General features: G+C 44.6%; 1 protein-coding gene across 2 annotated transcripts in view; it reads left to right on the forward strand.

Moving 5' to 3' along the window:
• The window catches only part of LOC136826876 (probable cytochrome P450 49a1), a 98,677-nt gene that overhangs the window by 8,840 nt on the left and 67,337 nt on the right, over positions 1 to 22,500 (forward strand). The window contains exons 2-3 of one of the 2 annotated variants that reach the window (XM_067084405.1): positions 10,936 to 11,138; positions 11,627 to 11,877. In XM_067084405.1, coding sequence (XP_066940506.1) covers positions 11,637 to 11,877 — 241 coding nt within the window. In that variant the 5' untranslated portion in view covers positions 10,936 to 11,138; positions 11,627 to 11,636. The remainder of the gene's footprint in view (positions 1 to 10,935; positions 11,139 to 11,626; positions 11,878 to 22,500) is intronic. The other variant, XM_067084404.1, reaches the window with a different exon arrangement.

Genomic DNA, 22,500 nt, shown 5'->3' on the forward strand with positions numbered 1-22,500 from the left:
TAATTGGCGAGATCCCTTTGGGATGAGGGAGTAGTTCTTTGGTGGTCGTCCGGTCGCGAGATCTGCGGACTAGGCCTGGAATGAGTTCTAGGTGGATTGCGTAATGTCACTCTTGGGCGAATGGAAGGTTCGGCTTACGGTGGCACAGCTGTCACAGAGGCTGTGTCCCGATCAGAAGAGGTTACTGAGGACACGCTGTCAGAAGCAGTCAGGCAACAGAGTGCTGTTGGGGTGGGACATCCCCAGAGGATGTCTTGTCCAAGCAGGAACTCCACTCTGTGCCGAATACGCTTGACAATGCCAAGGCGGTGAATTTTGTTGCTCTAAGGGGTGATCACCCTGAGTTCAACTGTGGGGACAGTCAAGGATTGTTCGTCCATCCAGGGCACTGTCCATTTGGTGTGCTTATCTATCTACCTTGGCACTGGCTGGCACTTGGGCCTGATTTATCAGGCTAATATCTGAGCCAGTGTCGGCAGTAGTTGGCAGGTGCACTGGTGGGCTGGAACCATCCAGAGAAGCCGCTGAGACAGACTGTGTCCAGACCCTCTCAGGATGAGTTCTCTTCGGTGGCTCAGCTAAGGAGGCTGTGGCACTGATCAGGTTGATGTACCTGGGAGCAACCACATGTTTTGGGCATGCAGGATACCCGGAGGAAGAGTGTCCTGAAGCTCTACAGTCTCAGCAGGGGCCCCTGGGATGGGATGGTCTCCCAGCAGTGACAGTGTGCTGGGAAGAAGGGGACAGAATTAGGAGAGGAAGAGGGACGGTTATTGGTAGGCTGCCAAGGGTTGTTGCCCTGTTGGTTATTTTCCCTGTAGCGGCACTCTGCTTCAGCATGGCCAAGCTTATTACAGATGGTGCACGGAGGTTTGTTCGGCAGTCCATTCCGTGGGCAATTGAAGCCTGAGAGGTGTCCGGGTGGCACTATTTTGTGTTGCAAGGTGCTGTGGGAGGGGTTGTACATCTCCCAGGCATCAGCTAAGCGGCAGGCTTCCTTGAGAGTGGCTGGCTGCTTGTCACTAAGATGCACAGCTAGAGGCCCGGGCACACACTGGAAGAGGTCCTCCAGCATGGTCTGGTTGAACAAATCCTCGAAGATGTCGCACCGCATAGACTCGAACCAGGCCCATTCTGTCCATGAGCAGCCGACGTTCTTAGCCATACCTTGGAATCATTGTCTCCACCTCTCAGGGGTTATTTCATACGCCTTGGCGATGGCCTCATGGACGGCAGCCAGGTCTCTGCGTTGATCTCTTTCCAAGGCTCGGTGGGCGGCCTTAGCTTTCCCATCCAGGTGCTTGGTGAGCAATAAGGCCCTCTCAGCCGGGCTGACGTCATAGGTCTCGAAGAGGAATTCGATCTCTTCGAGCCATTGTTCTGGCTCGTCTTCAGTCCATTTGCCCATGAGGTTATTGAATGTCGATAGAGAGGTATTTAGTGCAGATGGAGTGGGGCTAGAGGCTTGTTGGGCTGCTAAAGCTTCTGCTCTTTCCTTCTTGGCTCTCTCCAACTCGAGCTCCCTTTCCTTGAGGGCTAGTTCATGCTGTCTTCTCCTTTCTTCTTCTTCGCTCTAGCGCTGTCTTCTCCGCTCTTCTTGTTCTTCTTCTTCTCTCCTCTGCTCAGCTTCTTGCTGTCTTCTTTGCTCTTCTCTTTCTTCTTCTTCTTCTCTCCTCTGCTCGGCTTCTTCGTTCTTCTCTTTCTTCTTCTTGCCGTCTCTGTTCTTCTTCGTACTTTCTCTTTTCAGCAGTCTGCTCCCTTACAAACTTTTGAAAGGCCTGGCCTATGAGGCCGTCCTCCTTTCCTATATCCCAGAAATATCGGTGCTCTTCAGTTGACATGTTGCTGATGGGAAAGGGCTGCTAAGTGGGCTAACTTGGCATTCCTGGAGGAAAAGGTTTGTGACTATGGGGAAGTGTCCTTTAGTTCATTGGCACTTCAGTGAGTGGCACCTTTAAACGAGGTGGTACTGTGGGTGAGTGTGCAGTGCGAAGGTCACACTTGGGGAAGCGTTCCTGAAGGAAGTCTGAGTCCTTATGGGCAGATGCACTGTTAATGGGGTGTTCCTGAAGGAGCTAAGGTCCTTATGGGTGGAAACACTGGTTGTATGGCACTCTGTTTCTTAAATACAGGTGCAATGGCTTATGAGGGAGTATTTTGGTTGGGTGGCACTGGGGTGCCGGTGCGCTCTGTGGAGCAAGGCAAAATGTCAGTGCATGAAATGGCACTGAAGGTGAATGGTACTCTGCCTGGGCAGAAGGTAAGTAAGGCGTAAGAGGTAAATGAGAGACTCTAGCAGAAGATAAGGGAGAAAGGAAAGGGAAAGAAGAAAGATAAGTGCTTCAGTGATTGGGTGCTTAGTAGTGCCGCTAGTAGTGCCGCAGATTAGTGGCACTGTGAGAAATGGAAACTGGGCGTGACATGAGTGAGTGGCTAGTTATAAGAACTAGAGATTGCTGCCTGACATGAGGACAGGTAGGATATGGGGAGTGCACTCAATATGCGGTTTAGCACTTGCAGTATCAGCAATGTCTGGAATAAGGTATACCCAACTCGTGCACTATAGTTGAACAACACGTAATTAGATAGATGTATGTGCGCTCTATAGCGTACGAGAAATTATCTGGGCTGAAGCACGAAAAGGAAAAGCAGGTATGCGAGATTATTTGCTAAACACGAGTGTTTATAAATTTCACGCACTGTGTATAATAAATGAGTAATGAGTTTGAAAGTTTAAAAGTGAGTTACACTAAAGAAAATTCTTTTTATTTAGCTTTTATGGCTTGTGGGTTGTTTTTCAAACTCGTAAATAAAGTTGTGTCGATCCTGTGTTAAGATAAAAGGATAAGCAAGGGGAAAAAATCAGAATCTCTCTCTCTCTCTCTCTCTCTCTCTCTCTCTCTCTCTCTCTCTCTCTCTCTCTCTCTCTCTGAGCGGAGGGGCACTGGAACGTATTTGTTATGAATGTTAAAGTTACTTTACTTTATGTTTATGAGCAAATAAATTAGATATGTGAATTATGTTACATTACTTTTCTTCTGCAATGAACTTTTAGTATTTACGTAATCTTTTACTGTCTCGCTCTCATCATGACAAGTGATATGGTGGGTAAAGGGTTTCAAATTGTTTCAAAGATATTCACGTCTTTCATGGTTTACATTAAGGGACGGAGGGAGGAAGGTTCGTTCCGTGAACGAACGATGTGGAAACTGCACCACTTGTGGAAAACAGCTGATCGGTAGCTTTGTCGTACAACAGACTAGGCAGGGAACTTGGAGGGAAAATACAAAAACACACTCTACTTTCTTCAATAAATGCTGGTTTTTGAATGAAAAGGTGAATCGTTTAACATTAAACATCAGCAATGTCTTTACCTTACTTTTAATACACTGGGAGGGTGGGTAAATAACTACGCTTGGAAATGTTATTGTTTCTCCAACACAGGGACAATCCACGCATGCGTCGATTTGAACAGAATGTCTGCTGGCTCATCTTGTAAATGCCAGAGACTGCTACACAGTTTCCTGTAAGCTACTAGTATCCCAAAATTTATCACTGATCGAGAAATTGTACACTTTCTCGGCCGTAAACTATTCCAAAATAAACTGTTAGCTACTTGTTCTCGCTAACACATGCAATAGTTCCCTGACAAAGCAATTCCTAATTCCTATGTTCACTCGTCCGGCTACACAACACTTTGCGCGTACACTTTGGAAATTTTGCGGATGGGAAATTCGCGCCCACCTCTCTGTTTCGCTAACTTAAGAACCTATGCTTTCTCCTGTGTTCTGAATGCTTGTAACGACAAGAGATTTGTTGTGTTTCTTTAAAGAAATATTAGTATCACTTTTCTTATTTAACCTTATGTATCCTTAATGTTAAAAGACAATGATGATAATACCCTTTTTACCTTAATTTTCTGCTCCAGTCGCTTCTATGCCTTTTGTGAATAATGAAATGATTAAATTTAAGTGCCTGATTTATTCCTGGTACGTTCCTAGTCTAGCGTACAGCAAGGCTAGTTATCGCTAATGTGACTAGATCCTGGTAACTGGTCGCCACTGTCATAAACTGGGTCGTTGGTTGAGGAGAGAATTGGAACAGTTTATCTTTTAGTGACTGCCTACGTACCAAGGGGTCCCAAGTTTATAAACAAAAGAACTGTAAGGTGTCAAAGAAACGAGCAGGTAAAAGTTACTGCTACTTTATTACAGATCCAGGCAGCTTATATTAGAATTCTTATATAATTAAGAGACAATGGAATTGACTGTGACCTGAGGTCAAACAATAAACAATAATATGCAGTGAACGAGTACAAATTACAATACAAAACATACAGAGCTACAATATAGATACAGTCTTGATGCCTGTGAATGAAGAAACATGTGATACACAATGTGTGACATTCGTATAAATACCATAAAGTAAAAATGATTAAAATGCGTGACCTGGCACGTTTTAGGCGTGACTAATTGAGCTTGAAGAAAACGGAAGTCACCAAAGAAAACAAGCTCAGCGGAGACTTAATTAATGGCGCCGCCTGGAAACACTATCCTGGCGCCGATTTGGTGACTTTACAAATACTCCCTCTCAAGACGAGGGACGCAAACATATCTGATTAATCCCCTTACCTGCTGGGACGCTGAAGGTGCCGCGGCTCCTTGAAGATAACTGAGGGGCCTCCCGCCTGTGAGGCTGCTGTTTGGGCGAATTCCTTCCTGGAGCGAAGAAATGCGGGGTGAGGGCGTGCTGGAGTGCGTTTGGGCGGAAGGGGTGCTGCGTCGCTGCGGGACTCTCCGACAGGAAGGCGGGCTTTAGCCGGTCTATGGAAACCCAGTCGTTCTTGCCTGGGAGTGCCAGCTGGAACGCCTTGCTGTTCCGCCCCAGCATGCGGAAGGGTCCCAGGGCTTAGTTAGTGGTGGACGGACGGCGTCGAATCTCTGTTATAGACGTGGGTGGCGGATGACAGCTTAAGCGGCATGAAGGTGGTTGCTTTGTCGATGTATGAGCGCCTGCAAGGGGCGAACTTGCCGCCACGTCGCGGAGCCTCTGCAGAGATGGGGAGTGGCGATCATCCGTCTCTGGCTCTCCGCACCACAAGGGGTTCCCCCCATAGGTTTTGTTCAGCTGCGGATGGGGTGCCGTAAATCTGGGGGCGGTCCTCAACCCGAGGAGGACCCACGGCAGCTGATGTTTCCAGTCCTCGGTGCAGCGGGCCATGAGGATGACTTTGGGACCTGTGGAACTGTTCCACCAGGCCGTTGGCCGCTGGGTTATACGCTGTGGTGGTGTGGTGCGTGGTTCCCAGCAGTTGAGCCAGGCAGTCCACAACTCGGAGAGGAAAGCGGGGCCCCTGTCGGTTGTGATGGGTCCGGGACGCCGGCTAACCAACCCAACTGGAGAGCAGGGCCTCAGCGCACGCGCTGGCGGTGGCTTCTTGCATGGGTGTGGCTTCGGCCACCTGTTTCGAACGGTCTACCACTGTGAGGAGGTATCTGGATCCGCCTGATGGGGAAGGGCCCGATGACGTCGATGTGGATGTGGCCGATGATCCCTGGTTGTGGGGAACTCGCCTCCCCTTCCCGTGAGGACGACCCACTTTACTGGTCTGGCACTGCAGGCACTGTTTTTGCCCAGGCTGTGGCGTCCTTTTGCACCCCGTGCCAGACGAACTTTTTGAAAGCAGTTTGGCCGTGGTCCTGCCGGAGGGGGTGAGAGGCCGTGAATGATGTCGAATACCTGGCAAAGCGGCGTGAGGCTGGAACCAAAGGGCGGGCTGGCCTGTGCTGATGTCACAGAGCAGGCTGGGGCCTCCGGGCGAGGGGTCACGTCCCGCCACTTGAGGGATGTGATGGCGGTGCGGTATGCTGGGGTTTCTGGGTCAGCGGCCTGTTCTCTGGCAAGGTCCTGGTAATCTACACCAAGCTGCACTGCGTTCAACTCGACTCTGAGAGGGCGTCTGCTCGGGATTTTTCTTGCCGGGAGGTACCTGACGGAACAGGTAAATTCGGCTATGGCTGAGAGGTGGCAACTGCTGTCTGGAAGACCATGCGTCCCCCTGCTTCGTGAAGGCGTGAACCAGTGGCTGGTGGTCTGTGAAGATTGTGAAGGGCGTCCTCCAGGAGGAACTTGAAGTGCCGAACTGCGCGGTACATCGCGCAGAGTTCCCTGTCGAAGGTGCTGTAGCGGACTCTGCGGGACTGAACTTTTGCTGAAGAAGGCGATGGGCTGGGGGCGCCGTTGATGATTTGCTCCAGAACAGCACCGCAGGCAACGTTACTGGCGTCTGTCGTCAGCTGGAGGGGAGCCTTGGGTTCCTGGTGTGCCAAGGCGGTTGCCTTGGTGAGGGCGGATGCCTTCGTCAGGAAAAGGCCTGCTGCTGGCTGGGTCCCCAAGACAGGGACTTGGTTGACCTTTTAGGACTTCCGTCAGGGGCCGTGGTGTCTGATCCCGAGGATGAACCGCCTGTTGAAGTTTACCATCCCAAGGAACTCCTGGACGGCCTTGATGGAGGTGGGTGTCGGGAACTTGGCTCGGCTGCCACTTTCGATGTAAGAGGGCGGGTGCCTGTCGGAGACACCTCGTGACCCAGGAATTCTGCTTTCTGGACGCCGAATGTACACTTGTCGAAACGGGACGACGAGGCCGTTTTCTTGGAGGCGCTGGAGGACTGCTGATGTGCCTCTGGTGTTCGCTGTGAGACCTGGAAAATATGAGAATGTCGTGATATTACTCAAGCAGACGCAGAATTTTAGGTCCCCAGGATGCTGTCCATGAGCAAAGGTGGCCCCGCGTTTCCTCAGCCCGAAGGTGGAGAAGGCGAACACATAGGACCCGAAGGGCGTGATGATGGCTGTCTTTGGTATGTCCTCTGGCGCAACAGGTACCTGGAAATAAGATTTAAGAAGGTCCAATTTAGTGAATATTTTGGCCCCGTGAAAGGAGGCCGTGAGGTCTTGCATATTGGGTAGAGGGTAGTGGTCGGGCTCCGTTGCAATGTTGAGCCGCCTGTAGTCGCCGCAGGGTCTCCAGGAGCCGTCCGGTTTCTGCACCATGTGGAGGGGGGAGGCCCATGGACTGGAGGCTTTCCTGCAGATGCCCATCTGTTCCATCTCCGCGAATGCTTTTTTCGCCTCCTGAAGGCGCTGAGGGGAAGCCTGCGGAACTTTGCGCATGTCGGGGCCCTTTAGTCACTATATGGTGGTATATGCCGTGCTTGGCTGGGGCCCGGGGACTTGGCGAAGCTCGGGCTTAAATACCTCAGGGAACTCCGACAGAAGGTGTGCATACTGGTGGGGCGACGGCGCTGATGGTGGGTCTGGGTCCCGCCGTTAACGGGAGAGACCGCAGGAGTCGGTATCGAGGAGGCGCTTAATGCCCGCCGACTAGCAGGCAAGTGCGCCAGAAAATCGCCCCCAGGAGTGGGGTTCCTACGTCCGTGACGATGAAGTCCCAGGAGTAACTCTGGCCAAGGATGGAGATCGACAGGAGCCTGGTGCCGTGGGAGGGATGGGGTTTCGTTGGCGGCCGTCAGAAAGCGGCCGGGTCTGGTGTCTGGTTGCGGTCCTCTCTGGATGCTGGGAAGACCGACTTAAAGGCTCCTGTGTCGACCAGCATCATCCTGCCGGAGACGGTGTCGCGGACGTAAAAACCTACTGTTTTTGAGGCCCTGGGTTCTTCGGCTGCCATGGCGGCCTGTCCTGCTGGCCGCCGCCACCCCGCTTTTGAACGGTTGAACGAGCAGGGCGGCAGGCAGTTTGGGTCCTTTCGAACCACTTGTGGTAGCGACAGAAGCCGGGGACCTCCGTCTGCTGTGGTTCGGTGGGCGTCTGTTGGCGATGGCGTTGACGGGCTGCTCTACGTCCTCTTCAGGCTGGACATGAGCTGACCGGCTGTGTGGCCGGTTTTAGCCGCTTAGAAGCCTTGACGGTCTGTGAAGTGTTGTGCCGCCTCTATGAGGTCCTCGACAGGCATGGTGTAGATGTGAGCGATCTGGTTGCGTTACTTCCGGGAGGAGTTGGCGAAGGAAGATTTCCCGTATGAAGCTTATCTCCTGCCGCTTGTTTGTGCCACCCAAGACTGGTATTGACAGGAGATCTCGACCATGCTCCAAACGTCTCTTGGATTGAGGTCGTGGCGTGGATTATTGGCAAGGTCGATAGCAGGGCGCCCGCTCGGCGATGGGCAGGAGCAAGCTTCGAGGAGGAACTTTTTGTGGTGCTGTATGTGAGGGTGTTTCTTTGAGATGAGTTTTCTGTTTACAACGTCCTCCGAAGGGCGTTGAGCACTGTGTCGGCCTGTAGGATTTTCGTCCGTGAGGTCCGCGATTCTGAAGTGGCTCTCCACCCTGCGCAGCCACATCGATGGGTTCCCCCTGCGTCAAATTCGCGGCAGCTTTTACGGTGAGGGCGGCCCGCGATTGTGTTGCCGGCCGTCGTGTGTTTCGGGGCGCTGGTGTGGAGTTGCGGAGGGCCTCGATGCGCGACAGCCAGGCGCGGCTGTGATGGGAGGTAGGTAAACCTCGGAGTCCAATAAATGGTTTTGAACTGCATGAAGGAGGGGATATCCGCGTCCATGCTCGCTCCTTTGACCCCTTACTGGAGTGGGGTACTCGCGTCAGTTACGCACTCGTGACGCCGTGTGGTTCCGCTAGTGACGCTGGTGGGGTGCGCCGACAGAGTCAAACGCTCAAACGCTGGTTACAGGGCCGTGTTTAGGCCGCTAAGAGCGTTTTGGAGAAATCCTGGAGCCAAGACTGAGTCGCCGTGTGAGTCTGCTAATGGCTCCGGGATACTCAAAGGTCACCACTTAAGGTGTCAAAGAAACGAGCAGGTAAAAGTTACTGCTACTTTATTACAGATCCAGGCAGCTTATATTGCGGCCGACTGACGCCGGGCTGTGAGAGACAATGGAATTGACTGTGACCTGAGGTCTTGTAATAAACAATAATATGCAGTGAACGAGTACAAATTACAATACAAAACATACAGAGCTACAATATAGATACAGTCTTGATGCCTGTGAATGAAGAAACATGTGATACACAATGTGTGACATTCAGTATAAATACCATGAAGTAAAAATGATTAAAATGCGTGACCTGGCACGTTTTAGGCGTGACTAATTGAGCTTGAAGAAAACGGGAAGTCACCAAAGAAAACAAGCTCAGCGGAGACTTAATTAATGGCGCCGCCGAAACACTATCCTGGCGCCGATTTGGTGACTTTACAAAACTACTGGAAACTCACCTTAGAATCTTCCTGGGTTTATGTAAATCATTAAGGTCGCCATTTGGAATTAGAATTCTTTTACAATTAAAAGAGGTTCATTTACAGAGACTGGGGCAAATATGCAAGAGAAAAAGGAATGTAAAATGTAAACAATTACAGCCACCTCAATTACATACAGTAGATCAATAATGCAGTGATTTGCAAATAAGCAATGTAAATATTAAGGGGCTCAGATACAACAACCCCATGATAACAACTGATGCTGTTATGGTAAAATTACATCAGAACATGGACAATAGTGCATTGGAAGGGGTGAATTCCAGGGTAATGGCAATCAGTTAATTAAGATGATTTCGGCAGAGGCAACCGAGTCTTGCAATTAGGCTGCGACCAGGAATGGTTGTGAAATTTGGATGGCAGTCAGAACTGGTGAGGCATAGATTTGCGAACTGGGTAAGGAATTGAAGAGCAAGGAAGTTTCCCATGCTATTCATTAAACCATAACTCCCAACACAGGGAGGAAACAAACACTTATATCACTTAGACTAATTTGCCCTTATTTTGCACTGGGGAAGGGATATTGGAATACTTATCACTGAATCATATTAAGTTGATTTCAAAGCAAGTCATGGGGCGATATACGGGCTGCTCGAAGTAGGATGACTTAACAAAGGGAATGCGTTGGTGGAGGAAGAAATTGAAGTTTGAAGAAACAGAAAAATCAAGGAATTTCATGGGGGAAGGAAAGGGCTGGCTTTACTGGCTACTTGCGATCAAGTACCTGGTGTAGAGATGTGGGCACCAAACATGATAGACTCGGCCGGTTACCGAAGTTAGTCACCAGCGGAGAAGTGACGGGATTATGGAGGCCTCTGCTCTTCCCGGGGAAATCAGGGTGCGCCGTTCCATAGTTGTTTGTGTGGATGTGTAGGCATGCTGTCAATCTGCGAAAGTCATACAGCCAGACTTAGAGGTTAAGGTCCTACCTATCTCCCAGCTTGGCTATGTCCCCCATGCCTGCAATGCCTAGCTACTCCCACATCACGTGATGGGGGTGAAAGGGGGGTCCCCATTGTTTATCCCAGGTCAGCTAAGGTGGGTGAGCTAGGCCTACATGAGTGAAACACTGGCTTTAACTGCTTTTCTCTGGTTCAAAATACACTGATTCTATCACAACCGCCATGTTTTCTTGCCCCCATAGTTAAATGAAAGGAGAAAATACGTCAAAGGATAAATGACACACTGGCTGCTACATGAGGGCAGTATAAATTCTTGAGAATATATATATATATATATATATATATATATATATATATATATATATATATATATATATATATATATGTGTGTGTGTGTGTGTGTGTGTGTGTGTGTACATGGTCATTACTACAGAACGTGGTATTTTAGTTGCTGAATTGGTGACATTTAACATTTAACCCATTTTTAATGGTAATTCTGTAATTTCTTTTAAATATGATATAAAACTTCTTCAGCTCCTTTCTAATGGAAATACCTGTAAGTTGTGCAAAGGAAGGGGGCGGAATTTATATACTGTACCTAATGGCAGTGTAATTTTAACTCTGCGCTAAAAATATTATCTTTGATGTTGATAAAGACGTATTTTTCTTGCTTTCACCCAAATTACCCAAAAAGCACTCTTGTGGTTTGCCCGAAAGACCTAAAGAAGGATTCTCTTTACGTTCAGGTTCTGGCTGCCCTACGCTCTGGCCTCGCCATCATGGCACTCCTCGCCTCCGAGACACCCATACACTTACTCAATTGGAAGTGGCTAATTTTCTTGCTAAGAATTAAGCCAATATGCAGGTGCCTTATCGCAAGCACAGCTCAAGCACACTTTCGAATTCGTTGATTGTTTGAAAGAAGTCAAAGCCAAATTATTAGTCCATGGTCAGTTACAATATAGTTCCCTTATTTATCAACTATACCTCAACGGGGTTTTGAATAGCATAAGAACAATTTTACAATTTTCCCATCCAGTAAGAAAGGTTTGTGAATTAATAAAATTACACAGATGGTATTATTTCTCGGTTTTGAAAAAAATATGTAATCTTTTCGGAGTAATTGCGATCGCTTCTATTTCCATAGGCTATCCCTTTAATTCAGCTTTACGGTGGAAAAACTAGGGGAAGTTCCCAGAAACGGAAAAAAGTATCCTATGCTAGCCTCCTCTAAGATTTCCAAGGATGTTACTTTCCTTTGAACGTTTCATAAATCCTTCTTTATGCTGCTAAAGCTAAAAGTAATAATTACCATCTCCAAATTCCATACAAGATCTTCCAGATGCTGGCATTAAACAGATCAACTTTTAGTTAGAAAAATCTGAGAGTGACGGCAACCTTAATGTGAGTACTAACACTAATTTGTCCATTCCACAGGATAACAATCATGAGCTGTAAAATGCTGTCATTGTCAGCAAATTTTGCTGTTTTGCCCAGAGTTACTTCAATAATTTCTCGGGCCATTGGATCTTCGTCAGTCATAGGGCAACAAGTGGCTGGAACGGTGAGCAAGTCAGAGGACAAGACACCGTTACCATCATGCAGTGCAGTGAGGCCATTTTCCGAGATTCCAGGCCCTAAAACATATCCTTTCTTCGGCAGCCTCTTCTCCTTCATTTTCCACAAAGGTTTGCAATGAATTGAGATTGATTGTTACATCATTAATACCATTCTCCCTTTCCGTTCTTTGAAGACTTGAGATCACTTCTGCCTAATGATAAACGTTCAGCTTCTGAGTCCTATTGGTTGCATTTATGAGATCTTTTTAGTTCATTTCACGTAATTGACAGTTATTGTTATTTTTATGAAATCTTACCGTGTTTTAACCCTTTCAGACTTCCTGGATTATGGTGGAAGGAATTTTTTTTTTTTTTATTTCTTTAAGTCAGAAAGATAAGAGAACTCTTTAAGAAACTATTAGATGAATTTGCAGTCAATTGTCTGACTAATAGTATTTATCACTTTTCTTCTGTAAGGTATGTACATTTGTTATTTTCTTTATCAACAGTATTCATAATAAATTTAGATAAATAAGTTTAATGTAAGCACATCATAATCTGAAACAACATTAAGAGACAAAAGTGATTTATTTACAGTTTACATACACATATAAAGATTAGTTTTCTTGCAATTCAGTATGGTATCAGGTAGACCCAGGTAATGCAGATTCCATTATGAAATTATAGGTTTACAGTTAATCTATGCTACAACCATGGTACAGAACCTGAGCGCTAGTGAAGCTTCTTTGATAGTTCATGTCATGGTTTAAATTCTAAATTCTTTTTTAATGAACTAAAATCTAATATACCCTAATAAACAAAAATGTTGTATTAGAGTATTTATCTACATGAACATCTGTTGAAATATATATATATATATATATATATATATATATATATATATATATATATATATATATATATATATATATATATATATATATATATATATATATATATATTTACATATATATATATATATATATATATATATATATATATATATATATATAACACACATATATATATACATGAACCACGACCTATTGTGTTTGGAGTTCCACAGGGTAGTGTTCTTGATCCACTGCTATTTTTTAGTGAACACAAGTGATATGGTTGCTGGCCTGAAAACAAGATTGTTCAGTATACTGATGATGCAATGCGCATTGTGGGTGTAGTAAAGCCTCCACTTATGAGAAATTAACCTATCCTTAGTCTCAATCGTGACATGGACCGGATTAGTGAATGGTGTAGTTTGCGCGGTGTGAGGCTGACCACCAGTAAAACGAAAACACTATTCATTAGGTGATCTCATACAGATTTTCCAAAATTCCACCTCATCCTCCCCTTCAGGCGGATGCGACTCTGCTGAATGAGTCTGAAGCTTTAACTATTCTAGGTGTAACTTCTGACTCGCATCTTACTTTTGAGAAACATCTAGTGAAAATGTCAGGAAAGGCCGCACGAAAGTTAGGTATGTATGAAAGGTCGCATGTATTTATAACAGTGATAAAATCAATGCAACCTGTTTTAGGTCATTTCTCTATCCTTTACTAGAATACAGTCTTCTGGTGTGGATGTCTTCTTTTGTTAGATAGAGTGGTTCTTGGTGGTAGGCTTCTGTTTCCTAATATTGGTAGTTATGACTTGGACCATCGACGGATGGTCTCTTGTTTCTCAATTTTTCATAAGTTGTATTTTAATAGAGATCTTGCACATTCAAAACTGATCTCTGATCCATTTTCCTGCCGAGAGCAACCAGATTTGTTGAACAGCAGCACCAATATGCAGTAAATATGCCTCATTGTCGAACTTCTCAGTTCCAGAGGTCCTCTATTCCTCACGCCGTTGGACTGTGGAACAGCCTCCCAGAGGATGTCGTGCAATTGGAACTTAAAAAGTTCAGGTGAAGATGAAATGCATTACTACCCTAATACAATTCTCCTTGCATTTTAGTCATTTTCTTACATTTTATCTCTTTATTAATTTGTTAATTTATTTCAATTTTTTATTGAGATCTCTTCTTTCTGTATTTCCCTTTACTTCCCCTTACCTTTCTAATGAACACTATATTTTTTGGGAGCTTGAATTTCAAGTCAATGGCCCTTGTGGGCTTGTTTCATATGAATAGGATTCATCTTTCTTGAATAATATATATATATATATATATATATATATATATATATATATATATATATATATATATATATATATGAAGTGTATTAGACTATATATATTCATGAAGTTGAATTATTTATATACATATCTATATATACATATATATATATATATACCATATATATATATATATATATATATATATATATATATATATATATATATATATATATATATATATATATATATATATATATATATATATATATATATATATATATGTATATATATGTTTAATTCAACTTCACTGAATATGAAATTGTTAATAAACTTAATATCATTCATGCACACTATATATACATACACACACACAATATATATATATATATGTGTGTGTGCTTGTATATATATATATATATATATATATATATATATATATATATATATATATATATATATATATATATATATATATATATATATATAGTTTGTACCTTGTGGGCTGTTAAGCAGGTTTCTTTAACATACTAGGACGGGGTGATCTCATGATTGACGGCAGATGCAACAAACAAAGGAGGTGGAAAACTCAAAAAACAATAAAATGAGCTTAAAATTTAATTTATTTACAAATTATACAAGTGAGTCAGGTCTGAAAAAGATAAAACCATAAATACAAAAATAAGTCAAAAGGCAGCACTAAACAAAAAATGTCAAGTTAAATAAACAAAAGTAGCTTGTAACAAAAAAAGGCAAAAATAAACAACAGCAGGCAGAAAAAAAATACCAAACATACGTCCTCCATCGGGGACCAAGACAGCCCTCAGCTGTACAACAGGGACAAGAACCCACCAACCAGAAAAACCCGATGGAGACGTCAGGACAGCCTCACGCTGTCATCAAAGATGAGCAGCTTGTGGTCACACGACTACTCATGGTCACACTCCACCTCTACGACGTTTTCCACTTCATAGGCGTATTCCAATTTGCTGCTCAAAAATTCGACCAACGTCGACTCCAAAAACTGCCTGCTGTTGCTGCCACAGCCGCCAGATTTGCCCAACCAGACCCGACTGAAGAAAGAAAAACGGCAGCTCACCGTCGAGAACATCAAAACAAAAAAACTTGAAGGTAAGGAGGCAGCAATCCACAAAGGGAACGAGCGGGGGAACCAGCAGTTCCCAAAACCATCACTTAACGTGACACCTTCACCTAAAAGAAAAAAAAGATTTTTTTTTTTTTACACCTAATGATCCCCTCCAATGCATTAACCCTTAGCCAAAACAGAGCCATCCTGTCACTTTCGCCATTTGTAATTTTGTTTCATTAAGGGTTCTTTAACATACTCTTCGGGGCTGTATTTCCCTTTACTGACGGCAGATGCAACAAACAAAGGAGGGGGGGAAAACAACAAAACAATAAAATGAGCTTAAAATTAATTTATTTACAAATTATACAAGTGAGTCAGGTCTGGTAAAAAGATAAAAACCATAAATACAAAAATAAGTCAAAAGGCAGCACTAAACAAAAGCAAGTTAAATAAACAAAAAGTAGCTTAAAACAAAAAAAAGACTTGGAAAAATAAACAACATGCAGGCAGAAAAAAAAAATACCAAACATAAGTCCTGAATCATTTATAAGACAGCCCTCAGCTGTACAACAGGGACAAGAACCCACCAACCAGAAAACCCCTGATGGAGACGTCAGGACAGCCTCACGCTGTCATCAAAGATGAGCAGCTCGTGGTCACACGACTACTATGGTCACACTCCACCTCTACGACGTGCTCCACTTTTTAGGCGTGCTCCAATTTGTTGCTCAAAAAATCGACCAACGTCGACTAAAAAAACTTTTCATTGCTGCCACAGCCGCTACCTTCGCTGCCCAACCAGACCCGACTGACGAAAGAAAACGGCAGCTCACCGACATACATAAAAAAAAAAACTATGAAGGTAAGGAGGCAGCAATACAAATATAACGAGCGGGGATACCAGCAGTATATATCACTTAACGTACAATATATATATATATATATATATATATATATATATATACATATGTATATATATATATATATATATATATATATATATCTACTCTATATATTCAGTTAAGGCCACAGGAAATAAAAGGAGTACCAAACGCTCTGTTATTTCAACACTGTACCTCGAAAATGTGTTGAAATAACACGAAAGCACATGGCACTCCTTATTTTATTATTCCTGTGGCCTTGGCTTAATATGTTGTCACGCTCTATTTTGTGACATAGAAGCATATATATATATATATATATATATATATATATATATATATATATATATATATATATATATATATATATATATATATATATATATATATATATATATATATATATATATATATATATATATTTTATTCAGAGGGTGAACCTTATTCATATGGAACAAGCCCACAGGGGCCAGTGACTTGAAATTCAAGCTTCCAAAGAATATTGTGTTCATTAGAAATGAGTAAGAGGAGGTAATGGAAAATACAGAAAGAAGAGATCTCACTGAATAAAAAAATTAAAAAAAATTAACAAAATAGTAAGGAGATAAAATGTAAGTAAAATATTAAAATGCAAGGAGAATTGTATTAGGGTAGTAATTCATTGCATCTTCACTTGAACTTTTGAATTTCCAAAGTTTGCTTTGGCTGTCTTGACTCAAAAGGAATTCCTATCGCCTTGGCCTATGGCCTAACCCAACTCCATACGATCTACCTCTTCCACTGTTATCTCAGCTATTGGTACATCCAGTTTTCTTTGACTGTCTTCTGTTTTTGTTGCTGAGTATTCCATTGTGCACACCTTGTGTGCAAGGTTATATTATTGTGTACCTTTATTGCCTTGCTGATTGTGATTAAGCACCCTTCCAGCAGCCATATTTAGTGTTTGTTGTGCAGTTTAGTGCATTTTTTTGGAGGAAGAGTTCTCTGTGTTTTTTTGTTTATCTGTGGCGTGTGAACCACATGTATGACTTCTTTTTGTCTGGTTGAGCTCACTGTGTCAGTCCCCAGTGTGAAAAATGGCTACCTATGAGGAATATAAACTGGGATTTAGGGGTTGTACAGGAGAGGACAAACTATGCAGCAAGTTTAGGTCCCTAAGCAGTCAATCTGCAATCTGTCTGTGTTTCGTGCAGGGGGAGAGAGTGCATGAGAGATGAACAATGTTATGAGTGCTTTAATTGGGAAGACTTGCAGTGGACGCTCTATAGATACCCTTCATCAGAAGGTTGTTGAGCCTCCTCTGATGAAGACAAACTATTTGGTGAATTATTTGGCTACCTAAGATCATTTAGGCTAGCCACAAACATCAGAACATTCACAACTTCCCATCCTACTTCCACGAAACTGAAGCTTGCCCTGCCAGAAGGCTCGTCCCCATCCCTGGCAGCATCACGGACAATGAAGGAAGGTGAGTTCAGTCGGCAGCAGCGTCGAAGTCAGGGTGAGCAGAGAGATCATCCATCAGTTGCCACATTTGTCATCTCCCTAGTGTTCCTCTCAGCAGTGTAGGGACAGATCCACATGCAAATCAAATGAAACAATAGACCTGACTCATCAGGACAGGATTGCTTCAAGGGACAGTGTTTTTGCTATGAGGAGGTTCTGTTCTCCGAGGGGTACAGGACATGAGCGGAGGAGTTTCCCTTCAAAACAAGGTCATCTGGCATGGCCTCTTGTTCTTGCTCAAGTCATTGCCCCACTCTCCCTCCCACTGTTCTGAATATTGTGATTCAACTTCCATCACCTTCTGGGATAAGAAAAGGTCCTCTCTGTCTCTGGTCTTACTGAAGTTTCACCCAGAGAATCACAGCAGAGAGGGGTTGAGGTCCAAGCAGGACAGCGACCCCCAAAGTCAGATGTCTTCCTCCAGTGGAGATACTCCTTCCTTGGTGGCTTCTGATGATGCAAGGAAATATTTAGATAAGAACTTAGCAGACCACGAAGGACAGGATGACTTATCCCATCTGGAGGCCCCCAAAGAGGAATGTGGGTTCTTGGACTTGGTACCCATGTTTGCTGCTACCTAGGTCTCTCCAACCCACCCACAGTAGATGCCAAAGATCCCAAGTGGCATCCTTGCTTCAAGCAGATGGCAAAAACAGTACCAGAAGTCAAGCCTTAGTTCCACCTCCCTCTGTCCAAGGCATGATAGCAGAGATAGATAACATGGTGGCAGGACCTGAGAACCCCAGTTTGTGTCCAGGTGGGAGAAGTTGCGTCCTCTCCTCTTTCCTATCAGGCAATATATTAAGTGTCAGAGAAATCCACCACCATCCCAAGAAGCATCAATCCCTCCATCTGCAGGTTGGGGAATATAGTACCACTTGACCAATTCAAGCAGTAGCAGACTAGCCAGGACCATCAGAAACATCTCATGGTTTGAGAGCTGCACGGGGGATGTTGTGGTTGGAGATTAAGGATGCCACTCTGCCAGAGGGATGGTCCACCCTCAGGATGCACTTAGGCCCATCAGGGAAGGTGCTTTCCTACGTCATGTGTCAGGTGGGACACATTTTGGCGTACCTCATCCTCAGACATTGGACAGAGGCACATTTAGCAAAGGAATTGACTATCTCTGTGGAACAGCCCATTTCAGGACTCCTCAGTCTACTTCCTACTGGAGAAATTATAGAATGCCATAGAGGTCAGGAGAGAAGAGTCAAGGGACAGCCCGTTCTCTCAGGCCTCCTCCTCACAAGTGTCATTAGAGCCACCCCACTTGGAAGGCAGAGAAATTCCAGTAGAAAGTGTTCCTCCACAAGAATAGGTATAGACAAAAGGCCTTTGGCAGCAGTCCCAGCAGAAGTGCAAATGTGGTCCCACATACCTTTCGTTCTTCCTGGCCTCTCCACACTAGAGAAACAGAACAGGAAAAAGAGGAGGATCAAGGTAAGAAGCAACTTCCCACCTCAAGTTGACATAAGTATGGGGTGCCTGGCCAACAAGTGGATAGTATGACAGCAATACAGAGCAGATGAGTTGATGGTTATAGTTGTGCATAAGGATACAGGTTATCCTTCAGCCCCACAAGAGCACCATTGCCCCCAGAAATAAGTAGAAGCAATGCTACAGAAGGGTGTGATGGAGTTTGTCAGACAGGTCCCCCAGAATCTACAGTCACCTCCTCCTGACCAGTGATAGACCTGTTGGCCCTGAACAAGCTCCTGGAACAAACACTCTTCTCATGGAGACACCCCTGTGAATTCTGGCCTCCATAAGAAAGAGGAACTACATGATCTCAGTGGACCTTCAGTACACTTACCTCCACATCCCCATTCACCCCAGCTCCAGGAAGCACCTTCGGTTTGTTGCCAAGGGCGTGACATACCAGTTCAGGGCTCTGCTTCAGCATGGCAGTGGCAGCCCGTCTTCACAAAAGTCTTCCAGTTGTTGTTCTCTCAGTCACATACCAAAGGCATCTGCTTGCAGAGATATGTGGACAGTTGGCTCATCCTCGCCTCACTGAAAGAGGAAATGGAGAAGACAAGGACATGGTCTTGGACCTTTGCTGGACACTGGGTATCAAGATGAATTTGCTGAAGTCCAAGTTGGAACTGAGGACCCGCATCAGGTACCTGTGAATGACACTTGACGTGGAGTTGGTGAGAGCCTTCCATCAATTTCCTTTCCCAGACAGCACCACCAGCCAAGAAGTGACAGATCCTAGTGAGCCACCAGTCTCCCTTGAGAAACTGGTTTTAAGGGGTGGAGAGCACCTCTGGTCCCTCCAACATCAGATGAAGGAATCTTGCTGCCGACCAGAGAAGGACCTGTCACAAACCATACAAGTGACAGAGGATGTAAAGGAGGTTCTAGCCTGGTGGAGGGACCTGGCCAACCTGATGCTGGGAGTCCCACTCAGCAAACCACCACCAGAGATGTTGGTATTCTCTGGTGCATCCTGAAAAGGGTGGGGGCTCACCTCAGCAGAAAGTGCACTTCAGGGTTGTGGGCCCTGAGGAGAGAGTAGAACACATAATCATCCTGGAGGTATGGGTAGTGTGGTTGCAATCCAACACTTCAAACACCACCTCCAGGGTTACTTGGTTGTCATGATGAGCGACAACACATCTGTGGACAGCTCCCCTACCATATGTGAGATGGCAGCAGTGATGCCCAAGAGGGTAGCCTCTCAAGACCTGGAACTGACAGCCAGGTACATACCAGAAAAAGAAAAGTGTTGGGCAATGAACTTAACAGGAAGGACCAGATTGTTGGGACAGAGTGGTCCCTGAACAAATGAATAGTGAGCAGCCTCCTAGATCTATGGCATGGGCCCCATGGTCAATCTCTCCACAACAGCCAGCAATGCAAAGTTGCCACTGTACTGTTCCCTGATACCAGACCAAAGGGCAGCAATGCAGGATGCCTTCCAACATCCATGGGACAACATGGATGTATACTCCTTCCCTCTGTTCAGTCAACTGAAAAGATACTAAACAGGCTCTACCAGTCCCAAAGTCTATAGATGACCCTGGTGGCTCCCTGTGGCCACAGGCCAAGTGGTATCCCAATCCCCTGCACCTGCTAGTGGACATCCCAAAAGAATTGCCCCAACCACCCAACCTTCTGGTGCAGGAGCACAATGAAAGGTGCTATCAGAATGTAGTAGCCCTCTAGCTTCACACTTGCAACTCCTCCAAAAGAAGGGATTTTCAAAGGACTCAGCAGCAGCTATTGAAGATACCCTCAGACCCAGATCAAAGGATCTAGGTCTACCAGGGGAAGTTTACAGAATAATGTCACTGATGTCGTCAGAGGGGCCTCAATCCCCTCAAGGCATCTGAGGACATTGCAGACATCCTGGTCTTCCTGAGGTATGGAAAGACCCCGTTGGTAACAGCCACCAAGGGCTACAGGCAGCCCTCACCTGGTGTCTCAGGTTGAGGGGCATCAACCCCTCCAAGTCTTGGGAGTTGTCAGCCATCCTAAGGGTATTTAGTAAGAATTGTCCTCGAGAGAGGTGAGGGCCCCAGAGAGGGACATCACCAATGTCCTTGCCACCCAATGGGGAGACCCTTGTGAACCACTTCAGCAAGCCTTGGACAGGAACCTCACCCTCAAGATTGTATTCCCTCTGGCTCTTACTTCTACCAAGAGAGTAGGGGAGCTGCATGGCCTCATATACATTGTCACTCACGCCAAAGGTTGGTCATCCTTGTCCCTGTAGTTCATGCCTGAGTTCATGGCTAAGACTCAAGACCCCTTAGTCCTGGACCTTAGATATGAAGATTTCTCCATACCCTCACTGGAGGACTTCATCGGGGGAGACAACAAGATGTTGCTTTGTCCAGTGAGAGCCCAAAAGTAGTATCTGAAGAGGGCAGCATCCCTGAGACTTGGGTGCAAGAGACTCTTTGTCAGTACAGGCAGAACAAAGGAGGTATCTAAGAACATTATCTGGTGAGTAAAGGATGTTATGCCTGTAGTTGTGTAGTACCTAGGCCTCTGACCAAAATAACATGTAGTTAGTGCCTTCCAAGGGCAACTCATACACGCATGCCCATCCAGATTAGTAGGGACAGATCATCTTCCCACCTCAGAGTCAGCCTCAATTAATGAAAGTGTATGTTCATATTCCTGTCAGAACAAATAATAGTTTTAAATGTAATTTGCATTTTTCCTAGGATACAAACCTAGGCTTTCATGAGAGCAGTTTTCACCCTTCCCAAGCCACCCCTCTGGTAGTTGATCTATTCCCAGCAAGTGTGTTAGAGCAGCCACAGAGGTTGAATCACACATTGGAGAAGTAGACCGCATGAGGTCGGGTCAGGTCATAGGCATAGGTGATAGGATTTTGTTTTGAGTCAAGGCAGCCAAAGCATGCCTTGCAAATCCATTTATGAAAGTACAGTTTATATCCTAGGAAAAATACAACTTACATTTAAAATTTGTTATATTAGACTATACATATTCATTAAGTTAAATTCAGTCAGTTCAGTTATCATATATATATATATATATATATATATATATATATATATATATATATATATATATATATATATATATATATATATATATATATGTGTGTGTGTGTGTGTGTGTGTGTGTGTATGGATAGATAGATAGGTAGGCAGATAGATAAATATTCTAATACAATATTTAAGTTTATTCGAGGATACATATTCATTAAAGTTGAATTCAGAATTCAGCCCATGAGATGAACTAGCAAAGAAGCTTTATTACCACTAACTCAGGCTCTGGATCTTGATTGTGGCACAGGTTAACTGTCAGCCTTTAGGTTCATTATAGCATCTGCATTACTTGGTCTTTCATACCATACTGAAATGCAGGGAAGCTAAGCTTCGTATGTGTGTGTACAGTGTAAACAAATACCTAATTTCTCTTAATAGTGTTTCAACCAATATATACAGCCACTGCAAAAAAACTCGGAACACCCCCTTTAAATGAACAAAAATCATAATGTAATAAAAATGGAAAATAATAGTCAATGTTTTTTATTACCTTTTCTTCAATATTTTGACATTTCTCCATTATTTTTAAGTACTATCGTGCACAAAAGTCCGTTTCCTTAGCCATCCAGAGAGTGAACACAAATCCTGTGACTATAAAACACCAAAAGCAGCTGAGCAAGTAAATTTA

Source organism: Macrobrachium rosenbergii, chromosome 41 (genome assembly GCF_040412425.1).
Source record: "Macrobrachium rosenbergii isolate ZJJX-2024 chromosome 41, ASM4041242v1, whole genome shotgun sequence".
NCBI classification, from domain to species: domain Eukaryota; kingdom Metazoa; phylum Arthropoda; class Malacostraca; order Decapoda; family Palaemonidae; genus Macrobrachium; species Macrobrachium rosenbergii.